The sequence below is a fragment of the Pelodiscus sinensis genome, chromosome 6 (genome assembly GCF_052426305.1).
Source record: "Pelodiscus sinensis isolate ZL-2025 chromosome 6, ASM5242630v1, whole genome shotgun sequence".
Classification (NCBI taxonomy): domain Eukaryota; kingdom Metazoa; phylum Chordata; order Testudines; family Trionychidae; genus Pelodiscus; species Pelodiscus sinensis.
In genome coordinates this window covers 107,985,141-108,009,498 of record NC_143057.1, presented here as the reverse complement: position 1 = coordinate 108,009,498, position 24,358 = coordinate 107,985,141, and the positions used below count along the sequence as shown (strand labels likewise).

General features: G+C 46.1%; 1 protein-coding gene and 1 long non-coding RNA gene across 5 annotated transcripts in view; one reads left to right on the top strand and one right to left on the bottom strand.

Moving 5' to 3' along the window:
* Window positions 1-24,156, bottom strand: part of AGXT2 (alanine--glyoxylate aminotransferase 2) — a 66,982-nt gene extending 42,826 nt beyond the window's left edge. For 2 of the 4 annotated variants that reach the window (XM_075932578.2, XM_075932577.2), the window contains exons 1-6: window positions 23,998-24,156; window positions 18,345-18,430; window positions 16,423-16,607; window positions 14,555-14,678; window positions 5,183-5,277; window positions 1,779-1,872 (exon numbers count right to left, since the gene is read on the bottom strand). In XM_075932578.2, coding sequence (XP_075788693.2) covers window positions 1,779-1,872; window positions 5,183-5,277; window positions 14,555-14,678; window positions 16,423-16,607; window positions 18,345-18,430; window positions 23,998-24,064 — 651 coding nt within the window. In that variant the 5' untranslated portion in view covers window positions 24,065-24,156. Of the gene's footprint in view, window positions 1-1,778; window positions 1,873-5,182; window positions 5,278-14,554; window positions 14,679-16,422; window positions 16,608-18,344; window positions 18,431-23,841; window positions 23,970-23,997 lie in introns of those variants that run through there. The other 2 variants (XM_075932579.2, XM_075932580.2) reach the window with 2 other exon arrangements.
* LOC142829976 (uncharacterized) lies at window positions 9,959-11,474 on the top strand. The gene is made up of 3 exons (XR_012904957.2): window positions 9,959-10,064; window positions 10,421-10,541; window positions 11,338-11,474. It is a non-coding gene; the product is annotated as an uncharacterized LOC142829976 (long non-coding RNA).
* Window positions 24,157-24,358: the final 202 nt, after the last annotated feature.

The window sequence follows — 24,358 nt, the reverse complement described above, 5'->3', positions numbered from 1 at the left end:
TATTTGAAAAAAACTGATCAGATACCTCCCTCCCCAATCAACTTTGCTTAAGAGTAAATATGACCAGGTTTTTAAGCCTTCCTCATAGATCAGGTTTTCTAACTCTTTTATCATTTTTATGGCTCTCTTCTGGTCTCTCTCCAATTTGTCCACATCTTTCTTTAAGTGTAGAACCCAGAACTGGTCATAAAACTCCAGCTGATGCCTCACAGGTACTGAGCAGAGTGGGGACAATTATACTCCTCTCAATAAACCCCAGAAAGTTATTAGCCTATTTTGCAACTGCATTACATTATTTACTCATTCAATTAGTGATCCAGTACAACTCCCAGGTCCTTTTCAGCAGCACTAATGTCTAGCCACATAGATTCTCCATTTTCCTATATACACATTTGATTTTTCCATCCCAACTATAATACTTTGTACTTGTTTTTATTGAATTTCATCTTGTTCATTTCTGATTTAAAAAAAATGTATAAAGGTAATTTTATATTCTAATGTTGTTCTCCAAATATGGTATGACTTAGCTATCTGACAGTGAACACTACTATGAGTACTGTTTTCCAGCCAGTTATGCATCCACCTTAGAAGGAGGCAGTGACATCTAATGGACTGATAGTGGACTGGAAGCCAGGTTCTGCCAATGACTATGTAAAAATGGGCAAGACACTTAATAAATTCTATGGGCCAGATTCTCAACTGCATTCAAAGAGGGCTGGGTGCATCAAAGGGTCAGGGGCAGAGTGCACATCACAAAGGAGCCCTTGTGGAGGGCAGTTCTGTGACCAGTATGGTTTCTGGCACAGATTACAGTAGCCAACACCATTTTCCACAGAAACAGTATCTGCAGCCATGGGTCATCAGAGTGTAGCGATACAAGCACATTCCTTTCCCCAGACATACACCTTATGGTGGGGATTGGGAGGAGGTGCTGAAGGAGCCACTATGGATTTCCAACATAATTTCAGTCCAAAAGGGAATTCCCTATGGGCTAGCTTTAAGCGGCTTTGCAGCAGTAAACCAGAGTAAACTTGCCATAGTGGGCTTGAGAATAGGTCCTGAGACTGACGTGCCATTACTCTGCATCTTGTACAGCATTTATATCTGAAAAAAGCAAGAGTAACGTGGGTTTAAAGCACTATAATTCTAATTGCTAGCATTTGTCACTCGCACTGCATGGGTGCAAATAGCTGCACAAGGTGCAGTGAAACAATCGTAGAACACTAGAACTGGAAGGGACTCTGAGAGGTCATCGAGTCCAGTCCCCTGCCCTAACGGCAGGACCCAGTACCATCTAGACCATCCCTGATAGATGTCTATCCAACCTGCTCTTAAATATCTACAGAGATGGAGATTCCACAACCTCCCTAGGCAACTTATTCCTGTGTTTAGCCACCCTGACAGTTAAGAAGTTTTTCCTAATGTCCAACCTAAACCTCCCTTGCTGCAGTTTAAGCCCATTGCTTCTTGTCCTATCCTCAGAGGCCAAGGAGAACAATCTCTTTCTCCCTCCTCTGTGACACTCTTTTAGATACCTGAAGACCGCTATCATGTCCTTTCTCAGTCTTCTCTTTTCCAAACTAAACAAGACCAATTCTTTCAATCTTCCCTCATAGGTCATGGTGAATTAGGCTGTATATGTACTATTTATAAGCCTTAGAGGGCTACAGGGAGGGTAAGTCAATAGTTGTACAGTGCTTTGAAGATGAAGAGCATTAAATAAATCCAAGAAAAATACAAGGTTCATTATTCAGCAGATACTACAAAAAAAATCTCACTGTTTGGCAGCCAAACCCATTGGCAACACCATGTTTATAAGATCCAATGGACGTCAAACCCAGCGTGTATGGACTGGCTCCATGGTATCCTCCTCTGTGTCAACAAAGCACACAAACAACATTTATTGTCTTCTGAATCCACTAGCTGCAAAAGTTTTTAGGAGGAAACAATATCAGTATTCACAGAAGGCTGCTTTCTGAAGTGTGAGTGTAAGACAGCTAATGACTGGAAAACATAGGTGCACCCAATAAGGGATACCTCTTACCCAATCCATCACTCTATTTTGAGTGCCTACCAATTGTGAGTTTTCATTGCAATTTTAAGCGCACACTGAAATAATACATTAATTTAGTGGTTCTGAAGGTGAAGTGCTAAGAAAACTGATTGGGGCCAATGGTAACTTAGGTAGGTGGTGTGCAAGCTTCCTCATGCAGGTCAGCCAGAACATCTGAATCCTACAGAACAAATGCTCCTGCTGTTATGGGAATTAATATATTGGAAAGATTTCAGACAACATAAAGCATTACATAAATCCTTTGTTGAGCAGAATGGCTGCAAGACTACCAGTTTGTTAAGACCTGCATTTTTATTTTTAAAGGTGGCTATTACCAAGATATCCAAGCAGAAAGGATGTTTATATTATTTTAAAAATTGCACTCTCTTTCCTTAAGGATCAAAAACAGAAGTTATAGGTCCTAGGTCAATGCATGGCTTGTAAATGGAGTATTTCTAATACAAGCAGACTTATTGAACCTTAACTCCTGATTAATACTGCTGTTTTACTCTATTTTAGGAGATAAGAACAGCCACAATGGGTCAGACCAAAGGTACATCTAGCCCAGTATCCTATGTTCTGACAGTGGCCAATGGTGGGTTCCACAGAGGAAATGAACAAAACAGGTAATCATCAAGTGATCCACTCCCTGTTGCCCTTTCCCAGCTTCTGGGAAATACAGGCTACGGACACCATCCCTGCCTAACAGTCATTGATGGACCTATCCTCCATGAATTTATCTAGCACTTTTCTGAATCCTGTTATAATCTTGGCCTCCACAGCTTTCACTGGCAAAGTTCCACAGGCTGATTGTCCATAGTGTGAAAAAATATTTCCTGTTGTTTGTTTTAAACCTGGCACGCATTCATTTCATTTGAGGACACGGGGTATGTCTAGACTACATGGCTCCATCGACGGAGCCATGTAGATGAGTTTTCTAGACATAGGGATTTAAATAATCGCTGCTTCATTTCCATCAAAATGGCTGCCGCGCTGTGCCGATCAGCTGTTTGGTGGCACAGCACGGTAGTCTGGATGCTCTACGGTCAACAAGGGAAGCCATTGGGCTTCATGCCTTGTGGAATGAGGTTTACCGGGGTGGTCGACAAGGGCTTCCAGACTACCGCGCTGTACCGCCAAACAGCTGATCGGCACAGCGCAGCAGCCATTTTGATGTAAATGAAGCGGCAATTATTTAAATCGCCGCTTCATTTCCCTTCTTTGAGTATACTCATCTACATGGCTCTGTCAACAAAGCCATGTAGTTTAGACGTACCCCTAGGGTACATCTATGCTGCATGGTTATTTCAAAATAAGCTATTCTGGAATAGTTATTCCAAAATAGCTTATTTAGAAATAGCACATCTACACTGCAGGAAAGCCTCTAAATTAGTCCAAGGCAACATGAGATAGGTGAGATAAGTAGATATCTGCACACAGTATTGTGGATGTGGGCACACTACAGATTTATACAGAGGCAACAGGACATTCTGTCTTATCTATTCCTTTCTTAAATGCCTCCCGTCATAGTTACCTTTTTTGACTACTACTGCACACCGAGTGGATGTTTTCAGTGAACTATCCACAATGACTCCAAGATCTCTTTCTTGAGTAATAACTAATTTAGACATACAAATGAATGACTTAGGATGTGTCCGGGGCAGAATCTGGTTAACAAGATCCCATCTTGTTTTTCACATATTATTTATGCAAGCAGGGTCTGAATCAATGCTTCCATTACAGCCAGCTGGAATGGTAAAAACACATCCAGGATTTTTATGTAAATAGTTTGCCCCTGCTTTGCTTAGATGTGTTATATTTTCAGCTGTTAGAATGGCATTTTGTTCATTGTAATCAACTTGACTGTTATTGGGTCACAAACTATGTTAATACTAATTGCACTGTCTATAATTATTGGGGAAATATAAAAGAAGAAAGTCTGTGCTTAACTTGGCACAAAGGAGGGAAACATTCTCAGTTTAAAGAATGAGATTTTGGGTGTGTGCATGTAAATACAATTCACTCATTTTTTTAGACCTGCTAGATATTCAGCTGTTAAAATGGTGTTTTGCCTATTGTGACCAATTTGGCTATTGTGGGATCACAAACTGTGTTAACACTAAATGCAGGAATTGTGAGATATGATCCCCAATATTTGCAGTTATTGTGAGAATACAGAAAAGTCACTGTGTTTAACTCAGTTCAAAGGAGAGAGACTGTCAGCATAAAGAACCTCAGATGAACAAGGGTTTCCCCTGACAAAGCCCTGTGATGTTAATTGGGGAGGGCAGGACTCTGAATCAGCAGGCTGAATGCTCTCCGGGAGTGAGATGTAAGATTGGTTCAATGATAGAACAGACTCCATAAAAACTCTCTCATTATTTTAAATTTACTGCAGTCGACACTGAAATTTCTTGCGGCTGGGACTGTGCTTTGGGCTAATAGCTGAAATCACAGAGTCCAGAGCCAACTCCACCACATGCCAGTGGAAGAGGTGATGATGAGCAGCCAGCAGAGCGGCAACAGCACAATGAGCAGCTGACAGAAAGGCAGTGACAACAAGGTGCAATGAGTGCCCAACAGAACAGCAGCAGTGAGGTGAACCCAATGGCCAGCAAGGCAGTGGCAGACAGCAGGTGGATGGCGAGTGATCAGCGGAGAGAGTAAGATGCCTCCTTACCTCCCCACTCAGGGTGGGAGGGGAATCCTACAGAGAAAGGTTGGGCATGTGAAGGGGACATTTACATTGTGGGCTTAAGAAGTGGAGATGAAAAGAACATTCCCCAAACTACTTGGGATGGGGCTGTTACTTAAAGACTAACAAAACATTAGACACAACCGCCAGGAAAGCTCATGATACCATCTACATGTTTTATTAGTCTTTAAGGTGCTACTAGACTATTTGTTGTTTTTAAAGTTTTCCCAAAGGCACCCAGGGGTGTTATGCAAATTTCCCAAGTTACTGGGTGAGGGCTCATGTTGGATGGATGGATGGAGAGGAACCCCTACGTATTGAAACTGGCCCTGACTGCCGCTGGCACTACAAGGTGGAAGGGTTACATACAGGTTGATTATGGGAGTTGATTATATTATTAAAGGGGGTTTCATAAAGCAACCTCATATGATTACCTGAAACAGATGAAGTCAAAGTTACGAGTATAAAGCCTTGCCATGAACATAGCCAAATCATTGGCTTCTGACCCACTGTTAGTCAGGTAAACCACCTAAGGAAGAATAAATAGCACTTCAGTAATAATCTCATTATACTGAACATTTACTTTGTTTCACAATGGCAAATCTAACTAAATGTAGCTGTTTAAAGCACCAATTTTTCTGCAATTTACCTTCAAAAAGTTTGAAACGCTGAGTGCACGTGTTTACTCGGCGCTTGGAACAATATCCTGTCACTGACAAAAGGAACTTTAATCTGAAATACACATAGTAATGCTCATGTGCTGTGTATGAGGGTCAATGGCAAGATGTCTCTTTATAGGTTATGCCTACACTGGAGATGGAAGGTCTAAGTTCCAGCTCGAGGAGACATACCTGCACTAGCTCTGAACAAAGGAAAAAGTGCAGTGATGGTGGCAAGTGGAGCTAGCCATATGGAGTACAATCCCACTCAAAACTCTAGGTACATATTCAGGTGTCTCATATATACTGTGCTTTCAACCCGCTATTTAAAGTAGTGTCAGGGGGCCAATGAGGCCAATGAGGACTTATCTACACTACTGGCTAAATTGGCACCACTGAAATCGATGCACTGATGTTGATTTAGCAGGTCTAGGGAAGATATACTAAGTTAATGACAGAGCGCTCTCCACGGAGGTCTGTACATTCCTTCCCCAAGAAGCAGAGGCTATGTTGAAGGAAAAGCATCTCCTGTCGACACAGTACAGTGCAGACATCAATATAAATTGACCTAAGTTACGCTGAATTTAGTAACGTAACTAGCGTAAATGTAAATGAACTGGAGTAACTTAGATCAATTTACAGTGTTTGTGTACAACAGCCCTGACTAGTGTCAGGGACTACTGCTACTGAGTCTCCCAGCTAAACTGACTGTAAAACACAAAGGATTTAAAAACATTTCTCTCACTCTGTTGCTGTATACAGGCAGTCCCCGGGTTACATGGATCCGACTTACATCGGATCCCTACTTACAAACGGGGCGAGGCAACCCCGCACTAGCTGCTTCCCCCCCCAGACCAGGGAGACACGAAGCTAGCGTCCCCCCACCCCCCCAGCAGACCAGGGAGACGCGGAGCGGCTTTTCTCAGCAGACACCTCAGCTTGAGAATAAAGGACTGAGGGAAGTGAGGTGTGGGAGAATAAAACTGAACTCTGGAGAAATGTTTGGCTAGAGTTTCCCCTACAATATGTACCAGTTCCGACTTACATACAAATTCAACTTAAGAACAAACCTACAGTCCCTATCTTGTACGTAACCCGGGGACTGCCTGTACATGAAAGTTTCCTTTGTTTACATGAATTCAATAGATTTAATGAACATGACTATATAAAACTTCTGTTAAAGGTACCATGTAAACAAACTGGGGGGGAGGGGAGAAATCAATCCAAGTAAACTTAGGTGCTAATTGTAACAATAGTATGCAAAACATTTTTCAACTTATGAGTGATTTTTAAATTGAGAGTGCCCTTACAAGAGGAAATTTGAAGAGAAAGTGTCTCAGGCAGTAACGATCCAAGTAGTGGAGTAGGGCAACAGTTTAAAGCTCTGAGCTCATTGCAAAGATCAGCATTGTCCTGAGAAAAGGAGGTTACTCACCTCGACAGTAACTGATGTTCTTCAAGATGAGTGCCCCGTGCTCCACATTAGATCAGCGCAGGATCCTAAAGCCACCTATTGGAGATTTTAGAGCAGTGTCCCTGGTGCCGCACATGCGTGCATCTGCAGCCATGAGCTCTTGGGAGGCAGGCATTGCGCATGCGTGAGCCCCCTGCCTCAGTTCCTTTTCTACCGCGGAACGATGCCAGTGAGAAGGCCAGAATTCCAAGGCAGAGGGGAGAAAAGGGAGGGTGATGGAGCACCCACGTGGACACTCATCTCAAAGAGCATCAGTTACTGTTGAAGGAGAGGAGGTTACTCACCTCCTCTTCTTCAAGGGAGAGGTCCCCGAGGGTCTCCACATTAGGTGACTACAAAGCTATTCTGAATTAGAGAGGTAGGGACTTTGCATCTGGCAGAAAAGCAGTGAAAAGGACGGCCTTTCCAAATTTTAGGTTGGAGAGAGGTCCTTGAGTAAGTGCATAGTGCTTTGCGAAAGCGTGGTCTGAGAATTAGGTAACAGCTGAACAAGCATCTCCTATGGGTACTTTGTGGAGGAACACTTTTGAGGTAAACATGGCTCTAGTGAAGTGTGCCTTTATGGTGTCTGGAGGGATCACTGTGACTGGGAGTAGCAGAGATTAATACAGTCTGAAATCCAAGGGAGTGTCTTTCTGATGAGAGGGCCTGGCCCTTATTTTGGTTCACTATTGACAGTCTCAGGGATGCTCGAAAAGGCCTAGTTCGTTGTAGGCAGGCTGAGAGCACTCTGCATAGGTCAAGAGTGTGCACTGTTCTCTTGAAGGAGTTGGTGTGGGGTTTGTGGAAAAAAGGTAGAAAGGTGTATTGTCTGATTGAGGTGGTAGGATGAGTGTACCTTAGGGAGGAATTTGGGGTAGGTACATAGAATCTTTAAAAAAGGTGGTGTATGGGGGAATCCATCATCACAGCTGTGATCTCTCCCACCCATCTCACCAAGGTAATGGCTATGAGAAAGTTGTGTTGGTGGGGTGATAGCAGGATAAAGTTCTTGAAGGCCTTTTAAAAAGCTCTTAGGGTACGTCTACACTACAGCGCTAATTCGAACTAACTTAGTTTGAATTAGTTAATTCGAACTAAGCTAATTCGAACTAACGCATCTAGAACTAAAAACTAGTTTGAATTAGCGTTTTGCTAATTCGAACTAGTGCGTCCACATTAAGTGGACCCTGAAGCGGGGTTAAGGATGGCCAGAAGCAGTACCGGCAGGGCATCAGAGGAGGACTTAGAGCGTGGAGATGCTGTGTCAGGCTAGCCGAGGGCTGTGCTTAAAGGGTCCCGACCCCCACCCCGGACAGACAGTTCTCAGGGGTGCCCCACTTGCAAAGCAGTCCTGGCTTGGAGTGCCCTGAGTGCCCACACTGGGCACACCACAGCACTCGGCCATCAGCCCGGCTGCACTTGCCGCAGGTTGCCATCTGGGGAGAGGGGGCAATTGGGGGGCTGCAGGAGAGCTTCCAGCCCCAGAAGCCCGCAGAGCCAGCTCAGTCCTCCCCATCGGGGGCTCATGCCCCATTCCTCCCTCATCTCCTTCCACTTACCCTTCCCTAGCCCCTCTTCTTGATGGACAAAATAAAGATAACGTGTCTTCCAAAATGGAATCTGTCTTTATTGAACAAAACTGGGGGAGACTGGGAAAAGGAGGTGGGAGAGGAGAAGAGAGAGGCTGGGAGAGGGGAGGGCAACTAAAATGATCAGGGGTTGGGAACAGGTCCCATATGAAGAGAGGCTAAAGAGACTGGGACTTTTCAGCTTAGAAAAGAGGAGACTGAGAGGGGACAGGAGAGAGGTCTCTAAAAGCAGGAGTTGGGTGGAGACGGTGCATACAGAAAAGTTCTTCATTAGTTCCCATAAAGAAGGACTAGAGGACACTAAAGGAAAGGAATGGGTAGCAGGCTTCAAACTAGTAACAGAAAGTTGTTCTTCACAAAGCGAAGAGTCAACCTGTGGAACTCCTTGCTGCAGGAGGCTGTGAAGGCTAGAACTGGAACAGAGTTTAAAGGGAAGTGAGATCACTAGTGTAGCACCTATGAAAGTTAGTTCGAACTAACATCCGTTAGTTCGAACTAACTTTGTAGTGTAGACATACCCTCAGTGAGTGAATGTACAAATATCAATGAATCATCTAAAAGTGGAAGGTAGTAATGGCAGTGAGATGGACTTTAATGGAGCTTATTGCAAAGCCCGCTTGTTTATGAAGCAGAAGATAATTCAGGATGACAAGTAAGGAAGATGTTGAGGGTGCTACCTGGCGGTGTACACACCATGCAGAGAATCTCTTCCATTTTTGAAGGTAAGTCTTATGGGTGTTCTATGCCCTACTGTGTAGAAGAACTGTGTGTTCTTTTTGTGAACCCGCCAGTTCTCTCTCAGAGAACCATCTAGGAGCCACGCCTCCAGGTGTAATGAGTCGAGGTTTAGTTGGGCGGCGAGGAGTCCCGGGGGAAGGAGATCCTGGCTGTGTGATAAATGGATTGGTGGCACACGCGACAGCCTCATTAGAAAGGGAAACCATGGTTTACATGGCCATGATGGAGCTATGAGAATTAGGTGTGTCTCTCCTTGCCTCATGGACTACCCTGTTCAACAGGTCTATGAGGGAAAACATGTATAGGAGGTGAGATGACCAACTGATGAGAAAGGCGTCTCCCATGGACCCTTTGCTGATGCCTGCCCTTGAGCAGTATAGGTGACATTTTTTGTTGGATTGTGTGGTAAATGGATCTATGGTAGGGTAATCCCATTGTCTGAAAATATGTAACAATATTTGGGTTTATTTGCCACTCGTGGTCCGTCAGTCATGCTCTGTTGAGTGCACCTGCCATCATGTTCAGGGTGCCCCGGATGGTGCACCACGGTAATGTTTATGCCGCATTTGCGGCACCAGTTCCAAAGTGCTATGACTTCTGTGCAAAGTGCTTGAGATTGGGTTTATGTAAAACACTACTACAACACTGCCTATGTACAATCTGACATGATTGTTGACGATGAATGGGCGGAATTTTGTGCAAGCATATCTGACTGCACGGAGTTCTAGTATGTTTATGTGTAGGTTCTTGTTGCTGTAGGACCACAACCCCTGGGCTGTGTGATGTCATAGGTGAGCACCCCATCCTGTAAGAGATGCATCTGTCATCATGGAGACGGACGGTTCTGATGGACCGAAGGGACTCCAGAACAAAGGTTGAGTGGACTTGTCCACCATTGCAGGGATTTCTTTACCAGTATTGGGAGCACTAGGGATTTGGACAGTGGGTAGATATTGGCCTTGTAGACCTGTCCCAGCCATTCCTGTAAACATATCATGTGGAGGCCAGCGTTGCCGATAACAAAATTGAATACTGCAACGTGTCCCAGTAACTGAAGGCATTCATATGCTGTTGTTCGGGGACTGGATTTTAGGGTGTTTACCAAGGCCACAATTGTTTGGAAATGGTCCGGCAGGAAGGATGGGTGGCCCTTGTTGAATCGAGGCATGTTTCCATATACTGGATCTTTTGTGTGGGAGAAAGTGTTGATTTGCCTTCATTTATTTGTAGACCAAGATGCTAGAATAAGGTTCTTGTGATTGACAGCAATCAGCAGGAGTCTTTGTGTGAGCATGCTTTGAGGAGGCAGTCATCCAGGCAAGGGAATGATGACGATGGTTTCCTTCCTCAGGTATGCTGTGATGACCACCAGAAAGAACCTTTGAGAAGACCTTCAGGGTAGTAGAGTCCAAAGGGGAGTACTTTGTATTGGTAGTGCTGTGAACCTACGACATATCAGAGATAACGTCTATGAGCTGGATGAATAGATGAAAATATGCATCTTGCAAGTCAAGGGACAAGAACCAATTATCCTGTTCCAACGCCCGAATAATAGTGGCAAGCATTACCATCTTAAATTTCTATTTCTGAACAAACTTGTTGAGTGCTCATAGGTCTAAGATGGGTCTCCAGCCTCCCGACTGTTTTTCCATCAGGAAGTAATGTGAATAAAAGCCCTTTCCCTTAAATTGCGCAGGGACTGGTTCAAACACCCCTATGTGCAAGAGGTGTTCTACCTCTTGTTGAAGCAGATTCTCATAAAAGTGGTCCCTGGAGAGGGACTGGGATGGAGGATAGAAAGGGGGCACAGACATGAAGGGGATAAAATAGTCTGTGTCAATTATCTGGAGAACCCATCTGTCAGAGGTTATACGATGCCAGTTGTTAAAGAATGTTAGCAGCCAGTGGTGAAAAAGTTTAGCTTGAAAATGCAGTGTTGGAATAGACAAGAGGCTCTCACAACCCTTGACCTACTGTTCAAATCTGCTTATTGGATTGCTGCGAGTGTAGCAAGTTGATAAAGGAAGGGTGTCGTCATTGCTTTCTGCCTCTGCACTGTTGAAGTTGGTCTTGTCTGTTATAATATTGAGTATAAGGAGGGTATTGAGGTCTAGAGTAGGGCTGATACCTGTATTGTCTCCTTCTAGATTCTGGGTCGTGGATCCCTAGAGAGCGAAGCGTTGCTCTGGAATCCTTCATCGAATGCAGAATTTTGCTGCAAACAGCTTCTGGATGTCACAGGGAAGATCTTCCACTGTCAGAAAGGGAGTGAAGTTAAACCATGAAGACCTTCTCATGACCACTGCTGTTGCTGAAGATCATGCAGCCGTATCTGCAGTGTCTAGCCAGCAAGGCTGTTCTGGCAATCATGTGACCCTCTGACATCAGTGCTTTCAACTGCTGTCTTTTTTCCTCAGGAATGTCTGCAATAAATTCATTGAGCTTGGTGTAATTTCTCTAGTCATATTTACATAATAAAGCAGCATAATTCAAAATACAAAATTGTAAGGTGGAAGATGTGTAAACTTTACGTCCGAATAAATCAAGTCTCTTGCTATCACGGTCCAATGGGGTGAACCGGAATCGTTGCTGGTTGGTTTTCTGTTGTGCAGCTTCCACTATGAGAGAGTTAGGTACTGGGTGGGTGAAAAGAAACTCAAAGCCCTTGGGCAAAAGGTATTATTTCTTGTCCGCTCTCTTGGAGGTAGACATGGTTGATGCCGCGGTTTGCCACACCATCTTTGTACGTTCCATTATTTCTGGATTAACTGGTAGTGCTTTTTTAGAGGGTGTTACTGAGTGCAATATGTCTGTTAGTTCATGTTGATATTTGGTGACCTCCTGGAAGGGGTTGTTTAATTCAGCAGCCACATATATAAAAAGGTCTTGAAAATGTGCAAGATCATCGGAGGTAGTTGAAGGTGGAGACACAACCACTTCCTGTGTTGAAGCGGGTTCGTTTGGCTCCAAGTTTTGGCTGCAACTTGGTTGGGTGGGTCCTCTTGCTGTGCTTGATTCGTAGGTAAGGAATATGATGAAGGGAAATACTGCACTAGATGTCATCTCCAGCCATGGTGGTATTTTTGGCAAAGTTGCCAGTTGTTCAGATATTGCCACTGTGGGTATGGCATAGGTGGAGGTACCCAGGGATTGCCATTCTATGGAGGCATGTTCCCATAATTCAGCATGACCTAGAAGCATAAATAGATTGATATGTGTGGGTGAGAGTTTTCTGGAGAGAACCCCACATAAAGGTCATCTTCAGACCCGGATGAAAATCTTTCTTGAGATAATGTCATTTCTGATGTTAACAGAGCAGGAGAATGCTCAGGACTGAGAAATGGTGAATTGAAGGTGGAAGAGACGAAGTCTCTATGTTGAGTATATTGCTGAGCTGGCATTGACGGTGCCATAGTAGGAAGCACTGGCGCTATTGGAGGCGTTGGATTATGCCTCAGTGCCGAGTGAACTAGAGACACACTAGACGCCTCTGTGGTATAAGCACTGGTGCCGGGTGATATGGCCGGCGCTGCGCTCTCATGCTGTGTCAGCAAAGTCAAATCAGTGCCGGATGTTGTCACAGCTGACGAGGCAGGCAACTTAAAGCCTGCCACCTCAGAGCAGGGTATTGAGAATCCAGCTTTGCTAGCTGTGCTATTGGCTCTGGAGACACCTGGAGCATTATGAGTGCTTAGGCGCAGTCCCACCACCTCTTTTGGCACCGGCCATTTGGGAGGCTGCCACTGAAGTGCTGGCATCTCCTGAGGCAAGGATTTTTGCCTCCGCCTTGTTTCTGCTCCTTGGGCTGTTGACCCAGGTCTGAGGCAGGTCTGAAAGAGATTTCTCAAGCAGAATTAACTTGAGACACAGGTCTCTGTCTCGTTGCGCCCATGACTTCATTTTTGCACAATGTGGGTGTGGCGGGGTGGAGGAACCCTGTCATGGTCCCGGGCTGAGTGAGACCCCGAGGGGTGAAAGCGCCGGCGCTCATGCTGCAGGGAAAGCGACGGGGCCGGCTCTGGAGGCACCGGACGGGGAAGGAGGAGATGCCACGCAGAGAGCACGGACCCCACAAGCCATCATGGGCCCGGTGCAGGAGGATGATGTCACACCCTCTGGGTATGTGACGTCAGATGGGCGCCCAGATACTCCCGTCTGGGAGGGGGTAAGGCTGGGGAGAGGGGGTGACATCACCCGCAGAGCCCAGGGGCGGATATAAAAGAGGGATGGCTGGGCAGGAAAAGGGGAGGGAGGAGCAGGAGTGTGGGGAGACAGAGGCTCAGGAGGAGCAGGTGCTGGGGGACCCAAGAGCGTGGGCACAACAAGTGCATTGTGCACCTGCGATCTGAGCCCGGGTGGCGGAGCTGAGCAGTGGCCCACAGCGGGGTTGCGAAACCCAGGAGCAAACGTGTTTAGGGGCAACACCCCTGTTTGCTACAGTAGGGAGTTTAGCTCCTTGCGTTAGGGTCCTGGGCTGGGGCCCGGGAGAGTGGGTGGGCCCGGGCCCCCTCTCCGCCATCTGAAGGCGACCCTTGAGACCCAGTTGAAGAGGTTGGCTGGCCCCAGGACGATCTGCTAGAGCTTTGGCTCTGAACTATATGGTGATTGGGTGTGGGGAAGTGTATGATTGAATAAAGGGGTGTAATTTGCATAAATTACAAGCATGGACTCATGACAGTGGGCATTTCTGAGCAACATGCAACTCTCCAAGGCAGCAGACGCATTAAGTGTGCCTGTCCAAGACAGGGATAGGATCTTTGCAGATTCAGCAGCACTTAAAACCCAGTGAGCCGGGCATGGCGCCGAACAGCTAATAAGTTACAGGAAGGGGATAAACTGAAAGAAAAACTATCGTAGTCTATGTGTTTTTTTCCCCTTTAAACTAAAGTAAGCTACCAACAGCAGATCAACTAGGGAGAAAAAAAACCCTTGGTTTTAAAAGGGATTAGTTTCTAAACCGCAAACAAGATATGGACCACTACTGATCTCTGTCTCCAGCCAGAGGAGGTAGAGAAGGAACTCAGGTGTGGGGGGAGCTCACGGATGCGTGATGCCTGCCACTTAGGACCGTGCAGCTGCAGATGTGCATATGCACGGCCCCAAGGACCCTGTGTAAAATCTCCAATAGATGGCTCAGCAACACCGACCTAATATGGAGCACCCACAGGAACATCTCTCGAAGAACTGTAGCTTTTTCTCTTTACTTGAAGCTATGTACTCCTTTTGGGGATTTTAAATAAGGATATATGTTTGATATCACAATATTCTATCTCCAAATACTGTAGCACTCTCTGTTATCAACTGAAACTGTAAAATAAAAAATATTTTAATTAACAGGCATCCCTTCTGTTGGGATTTAGGTACCTTGAGTGGATCAGGGAGAAGTGCTGTTAGTTTCTCTACATATTCCTGGATTGATGGATGCATGTAGATGTTGCTTGTATGCCATAGACGACCAAGTTGTTTTTGGGCAGCTGCAGTTACCTTCCTGTGTGTGGTAAGAAAAACTGACTAATTTAGTCCAACATACATACCATTTTTTTTCTGAATCTGCTGTTTCTCTTTAAATTCTAGCATTTTATTGACTGCCAAATGAACAGATGAATGAATAAAGCAATGAGCTATTATGCCAGAAGATTGCATCTGGTTTGAACCTACGGGTACACCTACACAGCAGGAAAAAAGTTGAATTAAGCTATGTCAATTGCGTAGCTAAAGCTGAAATAGCTTAATTCAGCTTTTAGCACTGTCTACACAGCAGGAAGTCAAAGGAAGAACACTCTTTCTTTGACTTCCCTTATTCCTCATAAAATTAAGATTACAGAAGTCAGAGTAAGAAGTCCTCCATTATTTTGAAATAATAGCTTGCAGTGTAAATTTGCATTTTGTTATTCCTAAATGTCAGTTATTTCAAAATAACGCTGCTGTGTAGACATACCCTAAGAATCTGATCCCAGATACACCAAAACATAGTGTGCCGTATTCTGCCTTTCGGTATATGGGGCCAAACACGAAAAGACAAAAGTATATTTCTGTACTAGCAGACTTAACCCTCATTGCCTAAGGACAGGGGTCTGGTGGTGTGGGGGGTGCAGGACTCAGGGAAGGCCTTGAGAACGTGAGGGGGAGAGTACAGGAGGCTGGGGACGGTGCAAGTGAAGGTTGCAGGGTGAAGAGAGGCTCATAGCAGGGGGTGACATCTGGCATGGGCCATTCCTCTCGCCCCAGCTCCCTCCCTGGCTGCCAGGGACATTTGCTGCCCCCTCCACCCCAGCTGCCAGAGGCCTTCTCTCTCTACCCAACCTCCCCACCCGGCTACCAGTGTCCTTTCCCCCAGTGTACAACTCCAAGATTTTGGTAAGTGGTCAAGGGCCACATCTCTGTGGAGGAGGCATGGGATCTGGGACAGTGAGTGGGGTGTAGAAGGGAGCTTGAAATAAAGGACTGGGTGCAGAAGGGAGTGTGGGGTCTGAGAGGGAGTCTGGGTGAAGGAGAGGGTTGTAATCTGGAGCAGGGAAATGGGATGCAGAGTGAGTGAGGGAGTTTGGGCTGCAGGAGGGGGTGCAGAGTCTGGGAGGGAGTTGTGACCTGGAAGAGGTAGACAGAGGGGATACAGAGAGTTAGGGTGGTGGCCTGGAGCAGGTTGTTGCAGGGAGGTGTTGGGGTGCCAGAGGCAGGCTCTGGCTGGGAGGCAGCTCCCAACCAGCAGCTCTACAGACTCCCTGCATTTGGGCTGCCCCACGTGACTCTGGCACAGGTAGGGAGGGGAAAGTGAAGAGGCTTCATTTGCTACCCCTGCCTTCAGCAACATTTCTCAGCTCCTATTGGCTGGAAAATGGCCAATGGGAGCTTGGGGATTTTGCTAGGGGGCAGGTATGGCACATGAAGCTTTCTCCCCCCGTCCATCTTGCAGAGCAATTAGCAGCCTACTCTTTAAATCGGCTGCTCCTGCTCTGTAGTAAGGGTACCTATGAGGCAGCTGAGGGCTAGATCTGGTGGCTTGGTGGGCTGGCTCCGGCCCGCTAGCCATTTCTTGGTGGTATGGCTGCCCCCAGTGGACACCCTGAAGGACAGCTCTCCCCTATGGGCTTGCTGCTCTCAGTGGCCAGTCTGATATCACGTCCCTGACCTTGTTTTAAGTTAGGAGAAGAGGAAGTTGAATACTAAATGTGATGGCTTTAGCTTTTACTATTTAGGAGGAGTCAGTGTAACTCACACAGTAACAGACTTACGGGTGACAGTGGCCAACGCTGACAGTAACAATCCCAGCAAACAGATCAAGGTACCTTCGTCCCTCATAATCAAACAGCCACTGCATATGTCCCTGATGTAGCAGCAGTGGTTTCTTGTAGCATGTTAACAGTGCTGGAGAGAGATTCTGCTTGCGGATCTTCAGCATATGCTCATAGGGGTAGGACTATAGGAAGGAAGCAGTCATTTTCTCTCCCATTTCTAAAGTTTTAATGGATTATAAAGCTATCTACATGATATAAATACCACAATATAGTTTGTTCACATTGCAATCTGAGTTAACTACATGAATACAATGTTAAAATTGACATTATACCAAAATTAGGCTCTATAAACCTCCAAAATCCAGGTACGTCTACACAGCAAAGTTATTTCAAAATAACAGCCATTATTTCGAAATAACTTTACTAGCGTCTACACAACCAAACCGCTATTTCGAAATTAATTTAAAAAAGCAGAGCACTTATTTCAAATTTGGTAAACCTCATTCCACGAAGAATAAAGCCAAATTTGATATTTCGAAATAAGTGCTGTGTAAACAGTTATATTGAAATAGGGGGCCTCCAGCCTTCCCAGGGTGTCCTGGTGGCCACTCCAGCCTCAACCAAGAAAACTCCTCTCCCTCCCCTGTCCCCGGAGCCCTTAAAGGGGCTGACTCTGGCTACAATCTTCCCTCATAAGTCATGTTTTCTAGACCTTTAATCATGTTTGTTTCTCTTCTCTGGACTTTCTCTAATCTGTCCATATCTTTCCTGAAATATGGCATCCAGAACTGGGAACAATACTCCAGTTGAGGCCTAATCAGCATAGAATAGAACGGATACATCACTTCTTGCATTTGGCTTACAACACTTCTAATACAGGCCTGAGTCATGTTTCCTTTTTTACAACAGTATTACACTATACACTCATATTTAGTTTGTGATCTACTTTGGGCCCCATCTCTTGCCACAGTACTCGGATTAACTGTCACTCTTCGTGCAACGAAGAAAAACAATTTATCCGAGGGAAGGGGTTTCTTTCGGAATACCGCATCTACATGCGACAAGTTAATTCGGAGTAGGGGATTTTTAAAATGGCGGTCGTACGTGAATATGCTAATCAAGCGTGGGATATTTAAATCCCGTGCTTCATTAGCAACTTCGGTATGCTACATTTGCATCCCTAGTTCAGACTAGGGAGCAAGTGTAGACATACCCTAAGTTTATACATTGACCTGTGTGAAATTGGTTTTATCTAAGGAAACTGCTTTTCTGACTTCTTGGTAGCCAGTGTGTACTTCTGTTGCTGGTCTAGTATATCTTGTGGGAGGACAACCACCTGCTTTGAGGTGTGCCTGCTGTCTTTCTCAGCTGTTTGTCCTGAATTTGCCATTTGTATCTTGCATGTGACTGATATTTGGAAATATACCTTAAAACTGATCAGATGCTTATTAGCGCCTTGCTGGACAAAGGCTATGGGGCATCAGACACCAAATAAGAATAGTTCTTTAAAAATAGAACATTTGCCCTACCCTCTCTGCCATACTAGACTTCCTCTAAAAACTAACTTGGCACAGATTTTGGTGAAAGGGGGAAAATGTTTTACAGAACTCCTCAAATTAGCTAGTAAAAACTTGGAAAGGGAAACTAATAATAGAAAAAAGTTTCACTCCCACTTCTTCTTGAATTAAGATTGCTCTTCTACTGCATTCTAACCTTTAGCAGCACATTTAAATCTGACCCTCCAAAGGACCCAAGAAGGATAAAAGCCATGACCTAAATTTCTGATGCTACTAAATAATACTCGTAACAAGCTAGTGAATAGAACAGTTACAGAATACAGTATAATGGTGATCCTAACACTGAGATCTAGTGGCACAGTTTAGAAGACACACATGTACAATATACTGTGCATGACTTACCTCATATTTTTCAGGTGAAAAGTCACAAGGAGGCATTTTTGCTTGCATAGAGAAAGAGTTTTTCAATTCTTGCTGTCTAAGGGTATCTAAAAAAATACAGCAGATTAAGAGGATTACCAAAATATCTCATCAGAAACAATCTTTCTTTGAAAATTTGTTTTTGTAACAATGTAAGTGATAACAAAGGCAGATATATTTCCTCAGAGATTTCATGCAAGGAGAAAATGCATTAAATATGTACGGTATGGTATGCTTTTTGTAAAGCTACGGTATAGATTTACTAAACACAACTCCTACAGACTCATTAGAGACTTTGATTTTCTTCATTATTATCTGTCAAAATAACTTAGTCACAGGCTGCCATTGGAGATTTTGATTTTTTAAAATAAAAACTCTGAAAACATTAAGCCATTACATCTTTTATTTGATTAACTGGAAAATAAGCAGACTATCTACTGAGAATTTTTTAAAAGTACTCTTTGCATTCCTAATGTTATCAGCCGAAAAAATGACGAGCAGGCTGTGGTACCTTAGAGGCTAACACATTTATTAAGTCATGAGCTTTCATGGATAAAACACACTTCATCAGATGAGTTGGCACAGAAATCACAAAATCCGGGGTATATAAAACAGCGAAAGAAGTTACCTGTTAATTGTAGGACCAGTGTTAATGAAGCTGATTAAGTTAGGGTGGATGTGTCCCATTCACTGCATTTCGTGTTGAGATGTGAATATCAAAACTGGGAAAATTGCCTTTGTAGATTAAGATTTTTATTCAAGCCTAAATTGACAGTATTGAGGTGGGTTTTAGGGGTGGTTTTTGTTTTTAAGAAACTAAAGATTTATAAGCTTCAGGGGATAGCCGAGTTAGTCTGTTACAGAAAAAACAACAAATAATGGTCTGGTGGCACTTTATAGACTAACAAAGCATGTAGATGGTATCATGAGCTTTCGTGGGCACAGTCCACTTCTTCAGATGACCAGAGTTATGAGTTTGGGATGTGTATACGCGAAATATGAATACTCTAACTTTCACAGACATTAACTTTCTGGGAATAAATTAGAAAATTATTCTTATTGCAACTTTCCTGAAGACCAAAATAGCATCATCTAGTGAAGGACTGATAATATGAATAAATAAGATCGACTGACTGACCACAAAGGTCTTCCTTATTTTAAATGTCAGAGACAGACAGTGGGTTAATCAGGGCCCCTAACTAAAGGAAGTGTCCCCAAAGGAATATTCCTGGGGGCACAGCAGGGCGTAGGCAAGTCCCTTTTGGTGGTGGGAAGGGAGCTGGTCCCACTTTGCTGAAAGCTCCACTCCAGCCCCAGCCTGAACCATTCGCTTCCCACCGTGACTCAGGCCCCCTGCTCTGGTCCAGTTCCTGACTGTGGCTCCTGGGTAAACAGAGGGGAGAAAGGAACTACATTCCATTACTTGCAAACAGGGCCAGATTATGAAGAGAGCTTTAGGGGTTGCAGCCCAAGGACTCTGGGATGCAGGCACTAAAGCCCCCCCGCCCCATGCTGTGGTTCTGTTTGCCAGGGGTAGCAGCTCTGCGTGCTACTGTTCTCCCCACCTCCACCACTCCCATTGGCCAAGAATCACAGGACTGTGCAGAGCCACCTGTTTCTCCTGGTAGCTGCGCCAGGTAAGCAACCCAAGTTCCAACACCCTAACTCTGGTCCAGACCCTGCACTCTTGCCCCCCACTTCCCAGCAGCCCCCTCCCATATACTGAAATCCTCATTTATAGCCCCACGCATCATCTAGGGGCCCCCTCAGAATCCACTAGCCCTCACTCCCCAAAAGAATTAATCCAGCCTTACTTGTAAAGAGAGGGGTGTGCGTGCGCAAGAGAAAAAGTTTGAGGACCATTGTTATCAAGTGATCGTATACAGTGGTTTTTCATGTTGTCCTTGCATCTCAGGAACTTGTTTTGGTACACCTAACCTGTTTGAGTTTTTCATTTAATCATATTAAGAAAAATCAGTAACTACAAACTAATACTATGTAGAACCAACCTTGCCAGAAAACGAGTGGAAGGACTGCGTTTGTTACCACCAATGTTTTTAGTCAATAGAAAGGTCAAATCACTATCAAGGTCAGGGTTGGTTTGTTTGTTTGTTTTTTGCCACAAAATGACCATTAATAACACTTGCAAATTATTTTGTAATAAACACTATGGGTTATGTCTACACTTCAGCATTATTTCGAAATAGCTTATTTTGTAATAACACGTCTACACACAAAATACATTTCAAAATAGCATTTTGCTATTTTGAAAGAGCGCGTCCACATCGAGTAGACTCTGAATCGCATTTAAGACTGGCTGGAACCAGTTCCAGCAGGGCACTAGGTCAGGACTTACTGTGTGGGGCTCCTGCCTGAGGCTGAGGTCTATGCTTAAAGGGGACCTCCGCCCCCATACAGCCAGTCCTCAGATTTCCCTGCTTGCTTGTCTACCTCAATGAGGGACAGCAAAGCCTTTTGTCTGTGCGTGCTCTGGTTCCCCTCACTTGGGACACCACAGCACTAAGAGCCTCCCTGGTCTGCCCCACTGGGGGCTTGTGCCTCATTCCTCCCTCACGTCCTTCCACTTAGCCCTCCCTAACTCCCCTTCCTGATGTCAAATAAGATACACATATTTTCATGAACACAAACTCTCTTTATTTAACAAAACTGGGGTGGGGGAGGGAATGAAACTCTGGTGAGACTTGGGAAAGAAGGCAGGAGACAGGAGAAGAGAGGGTGGGAGAGGAGAGGAGGAAACCTGGGAGGAGGGAGCTGGAAGAGGGAAGCAAGGGGAGGGGAAGCTCAGGGCTCAGGGTTGGGGGTCTTGCCGGATGAACTTGATTGTCATGCAAACCTGACTTCTCGGTTCGCATGTGACCTTTGGTGGCCAGGCTGGCAGCTATCCTGTCATAGATGGCCACGTTCCTGCATCTACTGCGGAGATCATGGACGTTGGGGGCATCCCCCCCCCCCCAAACCTGAATAAGGTCCAGGATCTCCACCCTGGACCAGGAAGGCACCTGCCTTCTCCGGGCTCTGGCAGGCTCTTGGGAGCTGGCAGACTGCTCCTGGGGAGCGGTGGAGGGCTGGCTGCCAGTGGCTTGCTGGCTTATGTTTTGGGGCCACTGGGTCGGGGCAGTGACTGCTGGTTCTGGGCTGGTAGACGTGGAGCTGGCACAGGCACTGTGGCCAGAGTCCACCCCTTTAAGGGCTCTGGGGAAGGGAGAGGAGTGTTCTTGATTGAGGCTGGAGTGGCCACCAGTGCACCCTAGGAAGGCTGGAGGCCCCCTATTTCGAAATAAGTGTCTACACAGCACTTATTTCAAAATAGCTATTTCAAATTTGGCATTATTCCTCGCAGAATGAGGTTTACCAAATTTGAAATAAGCGCTCCGCTATTTCAAATTTATTTTGAAAATAGCAGTTTAACTGTATAGACACTAGGAAAGGTTTTTTGAAATAAGGGCTATTATTGCAAAATAACTTTGCTGTGTAGACATACCCTATCAGAATACCAAGTTTCTGGAAAAAAATCCCATATTCTGAGAAATATGCACACTGCATTTGAAACAAAGCCAACACTGATGATTACCAGTACACAATTTTAATTGTACTTTTATATCTTATATCCAATCTTAAAAAACAAAATATCACCATAGAAGTCTTTTGTTTCTATTTTGAATTCTGATAACCCACAAACAACATGGAATCTGGTGGCATTTTAAAGACTAACAAATTTCGTAGGGTATCAGGACATAAGCTTTCATGAACTACAACTCACTTCATCAGATGTTGAAGAAGAAAAAACAGGACAAAGAGAAGGCAGCATGACATCAGTGCTAATTAAATCAGAGTAGATGTGGCTAATCTCCAACAGTGATAAGGTGAGAGTACCTCATTTGGAAATGCCCATTGTAATGTGAGAACCACTTAATGCATCTATTTAAGCTGGTTTAAGGTGATCAAATATTGGGTAAGTAAATAGTCATGTAACCTCATCAAATTTTAGCAGTTACATGATTATTTGATAGTATCCAGCAGTGGGGCTGGAAGCCAGTGCGCTCCCAGTCCCACACCAGGGAAGCCCCGACAACCTGCATTGCTGCCTCTCTATCAGAGGCAGCAGTGCAGGATGGCAGGCAGGAGCCACTCTGCCAGGGGAGCCGGTTTAAAAATCAGCTTCCCACACAGACCAGATCCGCTTGTCACCCTGCGCTTCTGCCTCTGTTACAGGTGCATCCCCTGTCCGGGGGGGAGGAGGGGGTCCAAGCTCCCTGTGAACAGAGGCTGCTGTGCAGCAGCTGCCATCTCCCCTCCTAACCCCCACCCTGCTGCCTCTGATAGAGGCAGCAGCAAGGGGCGGGGGGAGGAGAGGCAGCACCAGCTCCTGCCTCCCTCCCCCCACTGCTTCTAGGAGGCATCAAGGTCAACAGAGGCCTGGCTTCCTGGGCATATTGGCTCCTGCCCACTCCCTTGTCTTCTGCGTGGCTACCTCTGTATCACGGGCACTGGCTCCTCCCTCCCCCTTCCCTTGATGCCTCCAATACAGAGGCCATAGTGCAAAGTATGGGGGGAAGGAGGTGGAAACTGGTATGCACAGGCAGCTGGTTTTCTAGCCAGTTCCCTGCACATACCAGCTTTCGCAGAGACAGAAGCACAGGGGAGGGGGAGACGCCACTGCTAAACCTGTAGCCACAGAAATTTTTAGTGGTCACACTTCCTTAAAATAAACACATTTTAACATCCCCAGTTGCTATTCTTAAATGTCGATTTGTGTCCATTTATTCTTTTGTATAGAGAGAGTCCTCACTTACAGACTCACTTCCCACTCTGAGAAATGCTCAGCACTAACCTCACATCCCACAATGGAAACGCTAAGCCAGGAACCTATCCCTGGAACAAACCCCTGTGCCAGCTCTGTCCACACCTCTACCCTAGTGATTCCATCACAGGACCTAACCACATCAGCTATATCATCAGACACCCATCCACACTGCTTATCCATTAATGTAATATATGCCATGAATGCCCGTCTGCCATGGACATCAGACAAACTAATCCCCTCCCACCAGCTCCTTTCCGCCCCAGACCCCGCACCTCCTCCTTTGACATCAGGGGAGAGTGTGGCCCCGGAGCACTTCCCGAATTCTCGTCGTGGCCCCCTATGGAAAGTTCTTGCCCACCCCGGGGTGAATTGGCCCCAGGGGAGCGAGCTGCTGCGATTAGCTTTGTAACGACCAGAGGGGTTGACTTCGGGCTCCGCGCGCAAAGGGAGCTCCAGGGGTAACCAGTCCGCTCATGCCGGGGGGGCTGGAGACAGCAACGCGCAACTTGCGCCGCCAGGCAGCCCGCGGGCAGGGCAGACGCCCCTGCACCCCGCCCCCCCCAAGACTGGACTGGCAAGGGAAAGCCCACGTGGGGGGGAGGGGCAGCTCTAACCCGCCCGCCCCCAGCGGATTCCTGAGCCCCCGGGACTGACCGCGGCTCCGCACCGGGGAAGCGCCCGAGCCTGCAGACCCAGCCCAGCTCCGTGTAAACGCGGCTTCACGCCGGGGGCTCTTCCCTCGCTCGGGGCGCCGGGCTGTGGGGAGCAGAGAGGCAGGGCGGGATTCCTGAGCCCCCGGCCCACGCTTACCGCTCCCGGGGTGTCGCCTCCGGCCCCCCGCCCGGAGCGGGCCGAGCCGCCCGAGCGCCCTGGCCATACTCGGATCTGGGAGCCCGGCCCAGCGCCCCCCGCGAAGCCGGGACGCCGCTGTGGAAGGGGGCGGGCCCGAGCCCACCAATGCAGGGAGCAGAGATGCCTCCGCAGTTCACTCCCCCTCCCCGCCTCTTCCTCTTACCCCCAAAGGTCCCAGGCGCTTGACTGGCTTCTGCCTACTGCTCCATCCAATCCTCTGCAGGCCCCGACGCAGGAATTTCTGTGGCGGGGGAGGGGGAGTTTGCTTTTTTTGTAAATGTAGACTGCAAGAGTGTGAATGCACCCCCAAGGTCTCCCA